The following is a 17,904-nucleotide window of genomic DNA, read 5'->3' on the forward strand; positions in this document are numbered from 1 at the left end:
TGCACTGAACAAGTGCTTCTGGTTGGAAGAGTACACATGTCGGCTCCTGTCTCACTGGTTGTTTTCAGTCAAAACGTGGAAAAGGTCATTAGAAAACGTACCGGATAACAGCATATATGTAGTCAGTCGGCCTATTTCTCCAAGCTTTGCGACGAATCCTCACCGCCGCTGCGTTGGAACCACCGCTTCTGCGAAAGCTATGGCCAGTGTGAATTGGGACACAAGAGGCTTTGCCTAAACCTTAAATTCCCATTAAAACTGTAAATGTAAATATAACGTGGATTAAAAGTTGTTTAAAAAGGAATGGTGTTTTCAGCGACAATAAGTCACTTGATTTTGCCCATTGATATACCGTAGATATACTTAATGCATTTCTTTAGAGTAGGTTGCTTCATAATTTGTAATCTTACATCTGAAAGTCGTCTCCTTGCAAATATTTCTCTTACACTATAGTAACTTATCTTGAAGCTAAGTTGAACGGCAAGTATGAACCTTGTTTTATATACAGTATGCCCCATAAGCTAATTTTATAACTTGTTATATTGTATCCGACGTAAAATAAAAGCTTCTTGTATAAAAGACCCTTGGTTTAAATTACACACTCAATGCATGTAATATGAGAGAGAGAGAGAGAGAGAAAGAGAGAAATAGAGTCTGCTGTCAATGCTTTCGAATATATCAATAATATCATTAGCTGATATTCTGATTTACACCCCTTTGATCCGAGTTCGCCATTTTCTGTGAAATGATGACCTTTAACTTCCCTGTAAAAGTCTTGACTTGAAATAAAAACTTTAAACTACAGAGAAAAGTAAGTACTTTTTTTAAATTTAAATCAAAGGTGTCTGACACATGTGTAACACTTCCATATCACATATCAATCGTACAGTAATCAATTGGTCGTAGAAAATAGTTACTCCCAGTACTTTTTTAGTTGTTATTCTAAATTAATGATGTGTCAGTTAATTGTCATAGAGAAAGCTTTTGATTTTTTTACAGAAAACTATGTAATTTAATTGAATTAAACCGATAGTAATATGTGTTACATGTTTGTTTATATTTTGATACTAAAAATAGATGTGAAGGTAAATGCTAAAAATAGACATGAACCAAAGGTCATGATAGTGGAATGTTAACCTGATAAGACCAGTAACTAAGTATATGCATGTGATGTATCAATAATCGAACAGGTATGTCTATTTAATTTGTGCTGTTGTTTTGATTTGTGTAGGGTATATAGTAGTCCAAATAATTGTACTCAAGAGTTGAATATCGTTAATATATTTTTTTGACTTGTCGATCGCCTCCTCTAGGTTAGACTGGCTCCCGTCCCTATGTTTGTTCTTATTTTCTTCATTAAGAGGGAAGTAACTCCAGAAGGTTGTTTCTACATTGACTTTTTTATTGCCCCTGACTCCAAACATAGGGACTGGTGAAAGTTGGCTACCAGTGTCTCACAAATTTGTGAGACAAATTTCCTATTAATTTCTGTATGGTTCAGCCATCAGATAAAACTGTGCTATTTTAGAGGTTTAGAAGTTTCTTATAAAATGTTTCCAGTATTAATATAAAAGATAACCATGCAGCCAGGGAGCCAGGCTACCTCTAGGTAGACAACATAAAATATCAAAATGTAAAATCGGTCAACCCGAGGTCTCATTATTTAGACTAGGGTATATAGAATCACGCCCTGGGATAGTCGGAATCAACTGTTGGATGAAAGATGTAGATGTTACATGTATGCAGATATTCAAATATAAACCATGTAAATAAAGTAGAGATCTAGATCTTTTTCCTGATTTAATCAGAACAAATACGTCTATTCTTCAAAACACTAGGCTTTTAACCTGTTTAAAAGTATTTTTCCTCTCTTCGAAATGGTTTACATTTGTACTTATTTAGTGTGATGTACAGGATAGCTGTGGTCATTTTTCAATTATAAAATAAAAAATCACGCCTAAACAAATTTCCCAGGATTTTATTTACCATAAACCAGAATAGTAGAAAAGATTATGAATTATAATCTTCTCAAAAACAATCAGCTTATAAAATTACGATCAACCACTTTTTGTTTACTGATGGTTTTTACATACACAATGATTTAGTCAGAAACAAGATAGCTTCGGTTTCCATACATGACATGTGAAAAATAACATATGAATGTTCAAGCAAACATCTAAAAATATGACAGAATGTCCGTCTGCAAGCCAGGAAAAGAATGAGATAAAATATCATAAACCCTTATCATGCTAGACACAATTGATTCTGACTTTGCGACCAGTGTAGATCATGATCAGCCTGCACATCCATGCAGTCTGATTAAGATCTGCACTGTTCACCATTAAAGGCACTCGCTACAGTTTTTCCGGGACGGGTCGATATTTACCCCAAATCCGTGCAATTTGGTTTCGATGTAGCTCACTGCAGACTTGGTGCGGTCTTTGCGCATGCCCGGAAATGATTATCTAATGTCACGTACGGCAAAAATTCGAAAATTATTGTATGTTCGCTGGCATTTTATAAGTACAAAAATGTATAATTTACCGACAAAGGTAAGGGTCAGTTATTCACCATGGTTACATTATATACATTTTTAAAGTACTCTTTAGTTTCAAATTGCTTCAATCCGACATATACTGGTATGTTATTTATACCAGCGCTCAAACTCTGCATTGAAGTCACAGCTGTTTCTAAACCCGGACTACCTCGTACATTAGTAAACTATACGGTTTTGTTTAAAAAAAAGGCGGAACTTTCATCGTTCTATGCCATCAAAATGCTACAGATAACACCTTAAAATCCGCATATTAAGAAATCTGCCGTTTGATAATTTTATTATACATATATTTCTAGTCATTTGATCAAAAAATGAATGAGTATTGTACCAACCTGCGTTGTATATTGATGCACACCACCCCACCACCTCGTTGTAATTTAATTTCAAGCGAAATCTAATTTGGTGACCTATCAATTTTCTTTTTGTTTTAGATTATGTAGACCTAACATAAGTATGTGCAGAGTATGATTTAATTCTGTTATGTGAAACTCGATAAATAGCGAAGTACCACTTAAAATTGACCAAAATATGCAAAAAATAGCCCTCGGGTCTGCTGAACAAGTATTCTTGTTTACAAAATCATGTTCTTTTGATTTCTCTGAGCATGTTTCAAATAGATATATTGTTTTCCGTTATAAGAATGAATAGATAATCAAAGGGACCATGTAAGATATAAGGCCACAGTTTTCTGGCCCCCAACTTTCGGACGTAAATGAAAGAAAAAATTCATCTCAAACGATAAGGAAATTTGAAAGATAAAGCTTAATCTTGCATTTTTTGAAGAAAAAATGTATCAGTTTTGCGTAAAGGTCAGGATCCATGGTCTGTTTCATGTCAATCAACAAGATATTGTACATTTTTTTGATGTTTTCATGCACTTTATCAAACAAAGTACGATACGAGCGCAGGAGAGAACAATTTTAGTTTTTGGATATATGTTGAGGATTACAATAACAAGGAGAATGATACATGAAAGAAAAGAAAATTGATTCTAGGTGCGCTCGTAGGTAAATTTTGAACAAATACGGTATATTTTCCGAACATTTTTACTCTAAAAAATAGGCATATAAAGGGATGAAACTCTTGACGTCATGCGGAAGTGATTTCGTTTCAAACTGGGTCGCGTGCGATCAAAAATTAGGTCAGTAGGTCTAAAACTAGAAAAAAAACCTGTGACCTTCTCTTAGAGTCCAATTTCAGTTCCGTTTCAAGGATCTTACCCCCCCCCCCTGAAAATTGGTCAGAATGTTCACTTTGATATATCTAGTTAAAGTTCCCCCCAACACGAGGGTCACGTGCATCAAAAAACTAGGTCAGTGGATCAGATAATAGAAATACCTTGTGACCTCTCTAGAGGCGATATGTTTTCATGGGATCTGTATATGAAAGTTGTCTGAACATTCATTTGATGATGGTCTATGTCAAGTCAAAACTGGGACAACTGCGGTCCATAAAAACTAGGTCAGTAGGTCTAGTCGTCGTGTGTTTCCATGCCTAAACTTTTGCTTTGTGACCACTCCAGTTTAAGATCCAGCCTTGAAATTTGGATGACATGTACAGTTTTGCATACCCAATCTTTAGACTTGTTTTCAGTGACATAAATGGACCTACTGATCTACTTTCTAATATTTTTAGCATCAGTTGGAAACATGGGGTTCAAAATCCTCAGGTGAGCGATACAGGGTCATATGACCCTCTTGTTTTCTTCTTGTTGCTTCATAATTAAATTACCCACACAACGAAAGTCTTTATTTATATTTTGTATGCAAAACTGTACTAAATTAGAAAGGCAGCGCCCCTACCGCTTCTTAACACAGTACTTTGACAGATTGTCCCTTGGAAAGCCTTGGTTGATTGGTAAGAAGTTGGTTTCAGCTCGATAGTAGCGAGTATACTATGGTCGAAAATATGGATAACGTGTGATTATTTTGATGCAATATGCTGTCACAGACATGATGTCAGAGATAACCCCCCCCCCCCCCCCCCCCCCCCCCCCCTCACCCAAAGTACGTAAAATCTCTTCATTATACATTGTACATGTAGATAACTTTTTGCCTGTAGAAAACATTTCACATTCCAAATGTTGGCCATTAGGCATTCTATTATCCATTCAAGATACAGACATCGCCAAGTAATTTAATAGGTTACTTCCGAAAATTCTCTGCATCTTTATATCAGGAAACACGATATTAAAATATTTTAAACATTCGATGCCGCAGAGCCAAATACGTGATTTAGAAGTTCCTTGTTTCGTTCAAGGGAAAACAATCATCTCAATTGATTTCAATGATCGAGAATTAATCCATTAAATTTGGATTTCTTCTATCAAAAAATTCGGATCATTAACCGGAGTAAACGGCGTTTAAACACAAGCATCTTCAAAGTGCTGGTGTCCTGTCCTATTTCAAATGCCCGTATGGACTATTGTTCTTTAACATGACAAATAGTACAATAAGAAGACAAGTGTGGTATTTCTAAAAAGACGGCTTTTAATCAGATGCATCTCAAGTGCTGGTGTCCTATCCCTATTATCAAGATGTCCGATTTAGACATATTGTATACCCCCCCCCCCCCCCCCCCCCTAATGACCCCCTAGTACAAGGAAGACAAGTGTGGTATTGTAGAAGAAGATTTGAACAATATTAAATCTACTTAAAAATAGATTGAAAGACTTAGGACGTTGGATGGAAATAAACATTTTCGTTTTATTCTTTTACACATCTTATTAATTATTGAAATCCTAAATATAGATTAAAGAATTAATACAATCCTGTGGGATTCAATGTATGTCAGTAAACAACCAAGGCCAGGTATCCTGTTAGGAAAGCCTTTTCACATAAAAAAAGTTTCCAAAAATCATGTAAATATGAAACTTATCTGATCTTAATTGATGATATCAAATGAGTGAAACTGCTCTTATAAAAAGATAACTATATGAATTTTTCCCTAACTTTCATGAGTCAGTTCCTGAGTACAATTATCTGGTGACTTCTTGCGCCGTGAATAAAACGAAGCAATGCAGTATGTCTTTACAGGAAATCATCTAGTTTTCAACCACTTATTTTAAACGTGATTTGAACAGGAAAGTAAATGGAAACGTACATAATTTTGCTCTTTTACACCACAAGCTGGGTCAAGTTGTTTAAGTGATGTGTTTCTTTCTATATTTGTCTTATGTATGTTTGTTAGATTGGTCATAGTAAATTAATGAGTTACAATGTATAATAGACAGAAAACAAAATAGATTTCGTACTTTGTTTCTAATATGTAACCTTTTCCTGTCATTTTTTTTTCTTTTATAAAAACTCACAGCGCAAAGGGCTTGGATTGTTTAGTAGGTCTGTTTTTGAAAAGTTTAAAACTGTTATGTAAGATCTTGTTATTCCCATAGATTTGTGTTTGAGCGAAATTTAGGTGCTAAAGTCACATGAACTCATTTCATATTTTGGTCAGTCCTGTTTTTAACCGCTCATACAAACTATTTTCCGACACTATCTATCTCCCGATACTGACACCTTTACAGGGATGTAGACAATCCGGTGCGCGTCAAGCCAAAAAAAAATCGGTATAGTAGAAAATAATAGAAAATGGAGCAAATAAAAGGGAAGAAACATTTGTTCGTGATTAAAAAACCCCTAAAAGCAGGGATGAAGAGCAAAGGTTATGGTTGAAGTGTGTTCAATGTTGCAAACTGGGCCTTAAATTGCCTCCAAGGGTTGGATGTGGAAGATTATTCTACAGGACTATAGTCTGGGGGAAAAAGGGAACTATTCGCGGTTGTCAGCTGGTGGACCGGAGATTACCCTGTAAGACAGCTAATGATAATTGCGTTTATTGCCTTGTTAAGGGGATGAAGATAATCTTTCCAGGGGAATGCAGCCAGTTGATTGAAGATTTGATAATTGAGAGAGTCGAGTGTAAAGGCGCCGGAGATTAGCCTGCGGAATATTTAAGATCTGCTATAGCATGTAGGCGAAGTGTGGACTTGCGGCCAAAGTTCTGACATGGCCCATCGTGCTGCCCGGCTTCGGACCGCTTCTATTTTGGTCTATTTGGTTTGTGTGTATGGAGACAATACTTTCGGAACTATATTAGCTGTGGTTGTTGAGGGTCTGATATGCCACTGGAGTTTTGATTTCTTTTTGTGGTTTACCTATTCTTTATTGGGCTCGTTCCACGACAGATCGTTTGAGATATCCCGTCAAAGGTTATCTGGTTGAGACGACAGTTTAGTAATGTTAATTTATTATGCAGGATGGTATTATGTGGGATTAGGATATTTCCTTCTTTTGACGCGGATACTGGACTTCCATATCCATGTCCTGCTTGACACTTTTCTCCATGGCTCATTTATCAAATGCTTTACTGAAATTCTTTAGTATCAGTCTACCTGCTGTTTGTTTTTACACTGATTTTGACAGGTTCATTTACAAGCATTTGGAGGAGAAATAATGGATGCTTTTCAAATAAACAATGCATAAAAATTCAATCTTTTACATGGTAACAAGTAAATTAGATTTGTAAACCATGACAAGTTCTAAACTTCCAAATAAAGATAAAATTAGATATAAAACATTAACATTTCTTGATGTGTCTTTATAATTTTGGAAAATTGAGAAAATACAATGTTTATTCACTTTTCAGCTGTTTTGAGTAAAGAGAGTTATCTCCCTTTATATTGTTTTTCTTATTCAAGTATTATTAATGGGTATTAAATGTCTAAAATGAATTGTGCACTGTAATATTAGCAATGATATGATCTGGTCAAGTTCTATTTAAGTAAATAATAAATTCAGTACTTCACAGGTTTAAATAAATGTTCACAGAAAAGATGAAAGAAAATTTATTGAATTCTTGCCTAAATGGTAGTTTTTGTTATGACAAATATGTGGATTTTTAGGACAGTTAAAGGGCAATAATCTTGAAGTTACAAAAGATATATCACAAAATTGTAGTGTGCACAACCGCATTATTTGTGCTCTAAATTTCTGTTGAAGTTTCATAGTTCATGGTCAAATATTTCAAAAGTTATGATGCAGAATGGCCTATTCTATAGATCTATAGGTAACATATAGTTAACACTAGAACTTCTAAGGGCCATAATTTCTGGTTTACTGGGGCAATCTGTCTGAAACTTGGATGGGCCCAATAACCTCATAGTGGTGAACATGTATATCACGTTTGTTTCAAAAAATTAAAATAAGGGAAGGATTTTTTAAGGGGGCGGGGATCGGGAGGGGGAGGGGTGTGATCAAGGTAAGGGGGTGACCAGGTGTGGGTACAAAACTTCACATGTTTACAATAAATGTTCATGGAAAAGAATGAAAGAAATTAATGAAAATTCTACCACTATGGTAAGTTTGTTACTGTTACAAAATGTTGTGGATTTATATACAATTAAAGGCAACAACTCCTAATTTACATTATAAATCCAAACGAAATTGTGTGTTACACAACCACTTTATGGTGATCTAAATTCTGTTTGAAGTTTCATTGTTCAAGGTCAAATATATTCAAAAGTTACGATGCAGAAATTGCGTCCATATCTATAGATCTAATGTACCTATATAGTTAACACTAGAACTTCTAAGGGCAATAACTTGGTGTTACTTGGCAATCTGTTCTGAAACTTGATTGCCCCAAATAACCCATAGTGGTGAATATGTATATGAAAGTTAGTTTGAAAATAAATCTAAAATAAAGGATGTTTTTTTTTTTTATGGGGGGGGGGGGGGGCGGGGGGAATCGGGAGCGGGAGGGGTGTGATCAAGGTTAAGGGGTTTGACCTGGTGTGGGTACATAAACTTCACTGTTTACAATAAATGTTCATGAAAAGTAATGAAAGAAATTTAATGAAATTCTACCATATTGGTAAGTTTGTTATGTACATATATGTGGATTTATATACTATTAAGGGCAATAAGTTCTTAATTTACTATAAATCCAAATCGGAAGTGTTGTACACAACCACATAATGGTGATCTTCTTAAAATCTCGTTTAAGTTTCATAGTTCTAGGTCAAATATATTCAAAAGTTATGATGCAGAAATTGCCATTATTTATAGTTCCTATTATGGTTAACACTAGTAACTTTCTAAGGGTCATAAATCTGGTGTTACTTTTGGCATTCTGCCTGAAACTTGACGGGCCGTAGTAAGAACTCATACTGGTGAACTGTATATGAAAGTTTTAAATAATATTCCCAACCATTTCCTAGATATTGGCTCCGGGACGGACGGAAAGACGGACGGACGGACGGACGGACAACGCCAAAACTATATCCCTCCGACTTTTGTCGGGGGATAACAAAGCTGGCGACCTAGTATTTTTATTTTATTTTTCAATACATCATAACATGATCTTTTAATACAAAACATTTCATCAAAATCTATTATTGAGGAAAAAAATTACGAAACTGTAGCGAGCGTCCTTAAGTCGGTATCTTTTTGATAAGCACCCCTTTAAACAGCTAATGGTACTGTCCAAATTGAAAGATGGGCAAGTTCATTACAGAGCAGGTATACAAAAATTATCAGGCTATCCTCTATAACCTAAACTCGGCTATACACTAAAGCTGTACTGTAATGATATTTTAATATAGTTATCTGCAAAAAAGGATAAAAATATTTATTTGACTGTCAATTGTAATGAAGTCTCAATTTTATGAAAGGAACACATAAGAATATAACCAGTTTATCTCGTAGTACTTTGGTCTATTGAAAGCTTTGGTGCTAATAAGGTAAGTAACTCATGCTTGTGTAATGGTCACAGTGACAACTGGTAGTTTCCCTTTCACCAAGAAAAGACATAAGGCATACGGCTGACATAGTCTATAACTAATAACAATGACATTAAAGGGCGAACATTTATTTACAACTATTCCATAGATTATAGACATTTTTCACTATTTTGTGTGTCTGATCTCTAGGGGTTTTGTAGGCATCTGGTAATCAATTTATTTATGAATTATGTATTTTTCTATTAAGCTATTAAGTTATATTTTAGGTAGTAAGATGCTTAACTACATTTGAGCCGTACCATGAGAAAACCAACATAGTGCATTGGTGACCAGCATGGATCCAGACCAGCCTCAACGCAGTTCATCCGCGCAGTCTAGTCAGGATCCATACTGTTCGCTAACGGTTTCTCTTATTGAAAAAGGGTTTGAAAGCAAACAGTATGGATTCTGACCAGACTGCGCGGATGCGCAGGCTGGTCTGGATCCATGCTGGTCGCAAATGCACTGTGTTGGTTTTCTCGTGGTGCGGCTCATTTGAATACATTCATGTGAATAAAGCAGCTACTCATGAAGTCAAGTACTGTCGTTGTTTACAAATGTTCAAGTGTTACTGTACCACTACACATTTTGATGAAATAGAAGTTTAGTTTCAAAGACAGTGATAAAGTTTTCAGTTTGGTACACTGAAAGTTATAAGAACTGATAGTAACACCTTTTTAGCGTGCTTAGGGCCCAAAATAAGATCAATAAAATAAGATTTTAAAGTGTCATTAAACATCTTCCACAAACTATTACTTTTAGCCCCTCTGATTTTTGAAAAAAAATCTATGAGGCATTGTCGTCACTCGATCGTCGGCGTCGGTATCAGCGTCTGCGTTGGTTAACATTTTTGTTTAGGTCCACCTTTTCTCAAAGACTATACGAGCTAAAGCTTTGAAACTTTCCACACTTGTTTATCATCTTTAGTGGGGTATGTAGGCTAAGAACCATAACTCTGATATGCATTTTGTCAGAATTATGGTCCTTTTGTAGTTAGAAAATTTGAGTTTCTTGGTTAAATTTTTGTTTAAGTCCACCTTTTCAAAATCTATGAAAGCTAAAGCTTTGAAACTTTCCACACTTGTTTATCATCATTAGGTGACAAAGTAGGCTAAGAACAACAACTCTTCCTTACATTTTATTAGAATTATGGCCCTTTTAGTACTTATAAAATCTGAATACTTCAGAAAATATAAATGCATTTTAAATTGTACAGTACGATACTGGTTTCTATTGTATTGTCACCTGACAGAAATGGATTAAAATGATTGTATAGGTGTGAAATATTAAAATGAATTTATCACTTGCAGATCGAAAATGGAAAGTCCAGACACGAATGCTTCCAGTCCGGACTTTAGCGAACTTCCGGATGTCACATGGGTCCGTATCTTTCGTTTCCTTCCACTAAGGGACCGGGCTAAAGTAGCAAGAACTTGTCGTCTGCTGAACGAGGTATTCAATCATCCGTCTTTATGGTACTCACAGAAACTGAGTTTCATGGGGGAAATGCATAACTTTTCCCGGAAGAAGCAAAACGTCTTTTGCACACCGTTTTATGTCGAGTTAACGAAACGGTTCGGAAAATATTTCCAGGATCTTACCATCAAAATTGATGGGCATTTTCGAAGTATACCTACTGATCTGCAAGAAATTTTAGAACAGGTAGCCAACCGTTGCCGTCTAGAGACTCTTACCATTGAAGCTGGAACGATAACATCAGCGTTTCATGAGCGGTACGGCTTCCCGCCAAATTATTCAGCGGTCAAGGCTCTTTCAAGATTTGTTCAAAAGGCTTTCAGGATGAAACACCTGCATATTAGATCTTGGCCGATGTACAACAAAATGGACACCGAAGACTGCAATATATTCAAAGTTCTCGCTCTTAACGAGAAGCTGCGAGAAACTCTTGAAACGTTGACGATATTTTGGCTGGAGGAACAGGACTGGTCGGAACGGAAACCTATTCTTTTCAGCGGCAGCCCTACGGATATTATACAGGTATTAGATAGCTTTAAATACCTCACGACGATTGGTCTTCGAACACCTATGATAACCAATGAGCTTCTACAGATGTTGGCGTCCAAAGAAAGGTCAAAACTTCAGCTACTCAAAATAGTTGTGCATTATTTAGATCCAGAGAGGCAACCATTGTTTGCAGTTCCGAGTATCCAGCCAAGCACATGGCAATCACTGATCAAAAGAAATCCTGATTTTAGAGTGGAGTGCACTATTTTTCTAAACACTCCAAATCTAGAACTTTCAAACATGCTTACACCGGAAGTTCCTTTATCCGTTCTTTCATACATGAAGTATTCAAAAATTGATCCGCTCACGTTAACAAAACTGTACACGCAATATAAAGACACTTTAACAAAGTTCCATAGTTACTGTGATTCATACAACATCGACAACGATCTTTTAGTAATGGCTCAGCAATGCACTAATCTTACAGAGATCATTTACCACGGAGAACTCCGCAGTGGCACTGTTGTTGCTATAGCAACATCAAGAGGTAACGCTTTGAAACGATTCGATGTGAAAGAAGACAAAATTAAGGTACCAACAGCATACGATGACGTTGATGAAGATGACGTTTTAGCCAGGGGACCTGACGGTCAGCTTGTACTTGTTGGTCTGATGAAATTTCACGCGCCGGAAGATCAAAGACAGGAAGTGCTGCAGACGATGGCTTCTGAGGTGTCTAATACATTGGGCACTTCCTGGAAGCCATTAAAGTAAGAGAAGTAGTATTATCAGCGTCTGTAAGCATCGATACATGTAACTCTTGTCAGCCATGTATTGCAAGCTTGGTCAAATATACGGAGATCGCGAACCTCAGCAAGCCCATGTGATGTTTACAATTGTGATATTTACTGTGACAGAGGATTGTTACTCAACATCGCAATATTACTAAAAGTATTTTGAAATGCTTTAATGAGAAGTTTCCATTATGCGTGCTGACATTGTTTGCGATAGTTTTTTCAAGCATGCTGATTATAAATTTATGTACTAGTGTACTCATTGTTTACCGTTCAAGACATACCACCTTTGTTTAACAAAAGCGACTAATGGGATAACGCCAGTTTACTTCTGTGATTAGACTGTTAACGTCATTGAAGAGCGTCGCACGATGTTGATGTGATGCAAAGTGCAGTAACTTCAAATAACGTCAAAGACGCAGTTTATTACATTATACAAAATGTAATAAGCAATCTAATGTTGGAATGAAATCTGTACTACACGTGTATTGATATCTGTCTTTTGTTATGTCTCCCACCACACAGTGGTGTGGGAGACGTATTGATTTACTCCAGTCTGTGTGTGTGTCTGTCACAAAGCTTGTCCGCACTCTAAGTCGAATATTTCTCATCCGATTTTCACCAAACTTAAACAAAATGTGTTTGGTTGTATGACCTCGTCCAAGTTCGATAACTAGCCAAATCGGTCCAGGCATATTGGAGCTATGGCCCTTGATTTAAATGATTAAAATCGATCGGCCTTTTTACTATTGTCCGCACTCTAAGTCGAACATTTCTCATCCGATCTTCACAAAACTTGAACAAAATGTGTTTGACCATTAGACATCGGCCAAGTTCGATAACTAGCCAAATCGGTCTAAGCATTTTGGAGTTGCGGCCCTTCGCTCTCTAAGTCGAACATTTCTCATCCGATCTTCACCAGACTTGAACAAAATGTGTTTGACCATAAGACCTCAGCCAAGTTCGGTAACTAGCCAAATCCGCTCAGGCACTTTTGAATTATGGCCCTTGAATTACTGATTGGATCCACTCGTCCATACCATCTAATTGGATCCACTAGAGAAACTAGACATTTTTCATAGGGGCAGTTGTGGGAGACATGCGCATTTCTCAAAAGCATCTCTAGTTTTACATTTGTTATATCTTTTATTTGAGGCTATTTTATTTTGCGCTTTAATTTGTGCACATTCATCAAAATATTTTCGTATATTGTGCACAATTAAGACATTTTCCACATTTTTTTTTGTTTCACTAGTTTAAGGGTCAGACGAGACCTGAAATGAGAACGCAAAATAAACTACAGTGAAACACCGCTCGCTCGAGCATCGATGACTCGAGCACCAGGGCTCGCTCGAGCAATTCATGTGGTCCCGGCCGATTTCCTTCTATTTTCTATGTGGAATTACCATGGCTGGGTCGAGCATCGATAACTCGATCGCTCGAGCATGACACCTGGTCCCTCTGTATTAATTTACTCTTTGTTGCTTACGGCAAACTCGAGCAGAGATGTCAAAGTTTTCAACACCTTCGGCGGTCAGAATGTATCGGTTAATCTAAAATTTTCGCACGTCGTGAGAATTGCATGGTCTATTCCCCGGCTATCTTAAATTTTTGTTTGTCGGTATATTTGATCTAATAATGAGATTAATTGCTGATGAAAGGTGGAAGAAAAATTTTATTGATCAAAATTGTTATTAGTTATTACTTTTGTCTGCGGGATCGAGAAGATAATTATGAGATCTTAATATTTTAATCAACAGTTAATTACATGCAAATAAAGGAAATAAGATAGCCTTTTCATAAAATTGAGACGATAATTATGAGATCTTCATTTGGAGAAGAAAATTGCGGATTCGATTATAGTATTTCAAAAAAAAAATGAAATAAAATTTCTTAGCTGTTTCTTCACATGTGCCATAAATAACGTTTGTAATACGTTTAATGAAAATGTCACGAGTGTTTTATCATTACGCCTCACCGTTTCCTCTGCAAATGGTCTTGATGACAATTGGTAAAACAAACTTCAATTTTCTTCGTATGTTGGTCAATGTTCGGGTCGCTCGAACCCATGGATAACTCGAGCATTTTGCTCATCCCCTTGCGAGCTCGAGCGAGCGGTGTTTCACTGTAATAAATATATTGATAAATTCATCACTCTAGCCCTTATATGTGAACCATCAAAAGAACTAACGGCATTATTTTGTCCATCAAGTTGTTCGAATGAAGTAACAGGGTTTGTGAAAAGAACAGAAACATTAAAAAAAGGTGTCTGTGTATAGAAAAATCGCATCACTAAAAGAACATTCAATATCACACATTTATTTGGGTTTTTTTTATACATTGTACTTTTGTTTAGATGTTTAGAAAATATAATAAGCTCAAAACTTGAAAAATCAGATATGATACAATATTATTCGATGAATTATTTATAAGCAATATATAATCAGTAACATAATTTTGTCGTATTGTTGCACTTCTTTAAAAACACTCCTCGGACATTCCCGTAATTCGTAGGTTTATGGATCGCAAGGTCGTGCTTTCTCTCCATGGGTAAAGGTAAAGGTAAACAGGTGAAGGTAGGCTTTATTCGACGTCGCATATAATCAATATATAGCACGAGCTACTAACAAAGCTCTTGTGCGACAAAGTAGGTATCCATTAACAGATATTTACCAGTGCTTATTTTACCTCCTGGTACAAACCTTTATATCCTTAGTGCAAAGTACCATTTTCACGTCTTTGGTATGACACGGTCGCGGATCGAACCTCAGACATCCCGCACTCAAAGCGGACACTCTACTGCTGAGCTTTTTGGCCAGGTTAATGGTCTCTGTGGCGATTGATAAAAGACATTTGTGTCTGATATCATTTGACATCAACCTGTTATTAAAGACTACCCGCCATTACATAACATAAATACTGTTGAAACAAATGCTGAACCCAAAACAATGAAAAGAACAACCAAGAATGTGACGTCTACACGTTTGGTTACAGATATAATTGTTATTAATAGTATAAAATGGCCATTTTCTGTTTGCTAGCAAAATTTTGAGTGTCGGGGAAAGGTGAAAGCTGGTGTCAAATTGAATACACAGTGTCTTGGTCAAAAGCCTTACAACCGATATGCATTTGCTTGAGTTAGGTCTATATTGTTTATACGTACAATTAGCCGACTTTTGTAGTTCACATTTAAGCAGCTTCAGGTAACATATTATTCTAAAGTCAGTTGAAAGTTTGTCATGCAGAAGTTTTTAAATATCCATTATAGAATACATACTGACACAAAATCCGCATTTATTATCATTAAGAAAATCATGGACTTACCTTTATTTTAAGAATTTGACCCGGCTAGTTTGCATCTTAGTCTAGAAACTACAATTACCCATGTCGAAACTATCTGGAATTGCGGTTGGTGCGCAATTGTATCTTTCTTTTTCGTTTCGAAAATAAGACAGAGTATTGGCTGAGAAAAATGTCACTAGACCGAGTGCTAAATGTAAACAAATAACACTTCCATTCATTTTAAAAATAAAACTGAAAATAGGCCGTACAAATAATGTTTTGCAACCATGATTCAAATGTTAATTATGCACTGGCATATGACAAAATATGGGGTGGAGTCTTGGAGTGGAGTCTGGAGTGAAATTTTGGAGTGATCATGGAGTCCAATTTTGGAGTGAGGTTTTGGAGTCAAATTGCATGAATATGTTTTTTTTTTCATTCGAAGTTTGAAAAGTTAATATTAATTATCTTTATTTATCACCAGTTATGTTACAATAATCATTATCGTCATTATTGATATCCTGAAAACCAATCACCCTTGACAAATTCATCGGACGTTTTTTAAGGAAAAGAAATATCTAAATTTCAATCATCAGTCTTATCTTTAACAACAATACAAATACTTCTATCACTATAGTCATCATCAACAACAATAACAACAATAAACCGTTATCTTCCGACTAAAACTGTTTTTCTTCTTGTTCATTAGTAAAACTAATGATGATGTTATGACAGATGATGATGATACTGTAGATGATGATGATGACAGTGCTGATTGTGATGATGATGTTAATGATCATTATAATGGGAATGATAACGATGATTATGTGTTGTTGCTGGTGGTGATGATGATGGTGTTGGTGAAGATGGTAACATTGATGATGATGGTGTTGATGATGATCTTGTTGATGGTTGTGCTGCTGGTGATGATAGTGTTTGTATGAAACTGATTGTCGTTATGGTTATGATGATAGCGGTGATGATGATTATAGTGGTGGTGGTGATGAAGTTGTAGATAATGATGATTCTTGTGGTATTTGTGATGATGGTTATGATGATGGCATCAATTAAAACAATGTTTTTTGAAGTTTCTGTTACACTTCAATGTGTCAAAGCATAAATGATTACATAATGAATGGATTTTATAAGGCATATGCCATAGAAACCAATTTGCATGTGTAACAACGGCAGTATGTCGGAAATGACGAAACAATTGACCATAAAACCTAAGTGGTGCTTTTTTAGAGCAAGAGCAAATTCTATTTTTTGTTGCCAGTTATCTTTCAATGTGATCATAAGACATGGTATTACTAGTAATTAGATCGGTGATAAAGGAGTACCGAAGCATGCAGCAGTGGAATAATGCCATGACTTGCACTGATAAGCCCAGTGTGTTCGATGTATAATTATAAACAAGATTAATGTTTTCATGCGCCCAAACTGGCAATATGTGTTTGTTTGGTTGAGAAATTCAAATCTGATATTTAAATAATTTGAACAGTTCCTATCATGAGCTTTCCAGTTTAATGTTGTTGTATTACTTCAAAACAAGTATTTTTATTACACTTCCATCATCACAAACATCAATAATTTTCATCAATAACAACAATATGAATCATCATCATTACCATATACATTTCACTGACAAGTTTATAATGAAAATATCTTCATCGCTTTCAACATCATCATCAGAAACATCACGAATCAAATTCATCATCATCATTATCACCATCATTATAAGCAGCACAAGCATTAAAACAAAATTATCATAAAGTGGCGTAATAACTATATGTCATCATCAAAGCTATCATCAGCTGCATTTTGCATTTTCATCATCAGCATTATAAAAACATTGACAAAGGTAATATAACCATACTTCGCATAAGCATCATCACCAAATATCACTGCAAAAAGTACCATCATCATCATCATCAGCAGCAGTATCATTATCAGTAGCCGCGCTATTTCTAGCAACATTCTCGTTCCATCACTTTCCTTCTTTATGACCTTCATCATGTAATCAATATATCTGATACTTAAAAAAAACACACACACAAAACAAAATGATTTTGACTCCAATATCTCACTCCACAAGTCCACTCCAAGACTATACTCCATATTTTCTCGTATGCCCTCTTAAATTAAGGTAGAATTTTTTTTGACCATTTTCATGGTTAGGCCTACTTCCATTTACATGCCACACCTATAAAACCTGCGTATAAAGGTCACTTTGTTTTTTACCTGTTATCTATTAAATACATGTAGTGTTAATGTGCTTGTGTAGAGATTACATATGTGAACAAATGACACATTTTTCAATTCCTAAATGTAGTAAACAGGTTTGATTTCGTATGTATTTTAGTTCATTAAGAAAGTAACAATTAAAAAACTATTTAATAGTTTCGAACACATTACAGTGATACTTGCCTTACATTCATCCTTCTGTTGTTACTAATTTTAAAGCAAATACTATGATAAGTTGATATGAGCACCGACTATACAAATACAATAGCTGGATTTATGATGAC

The 17,904-nt window shown here is 35.7% G+C and overlaps 1 protein-coding gene across 2 annotated transcripts; it reads left to right on the forward strand.

The window, feature by feature from the left end:
- Positions 1–723: 723 nt before the first annotated feature.
- On the forward strand, positions 724–14,552 carry LOC123557645 (F-box/LRR-repeat protein 3-like). Of its 2 annotated transcripts, none has more exons than XM_045349248.2 (2): positions 724–811; positions 10,646–14,552. In XM_045349248.2, the coding sequence occupies exon 2, from the start codon at positions 10,653–10,655 to the stop codon at positions 12,072–12,074; it is 1,422 nt and encodes a 473-aa protein (XP_045205183.2). In that variant the 5' UTR covers positions 724–811; positions 10,646–10,652; the 3' UTR covers positions 12,075–14,552. The 2 variants fall into 2 exon arrangements, with proteins under 2 accessions (XP_045205183.2, XP_045205182.2); XM_045349247.2 differs by lacking the exon at positions 724–811 and adding an exon at positions 1,037–1,190.
- Positions 14,553–17,904: the final 3,352 nt, after the last annotated feature.

Source organism: Mercenaria mercenaria, chromosome 5 (assembly GCF_021730395.1).
Source record: "Mercenaria mercenaria strain notata chromosome 5, MADL_Memer_1, whole genome shotgun sequence".
Classification (NCBI taxonomy): domain Eukaryota; kingdom Metazoa; phylum Mollusca; class Bivalvia; order Venerida; family Veneridae; genus Mercenaria; species Mercenaria mercenaria.

Coding starts and splice junctions, on each gene's coding strand:
- LOC123557645 (XM_045349248.2), top strand. CDS start 10,653: ATGGAAAGTCCAGACACGAATGCTTCCAGTCCGGACTTTAGCGAACTT.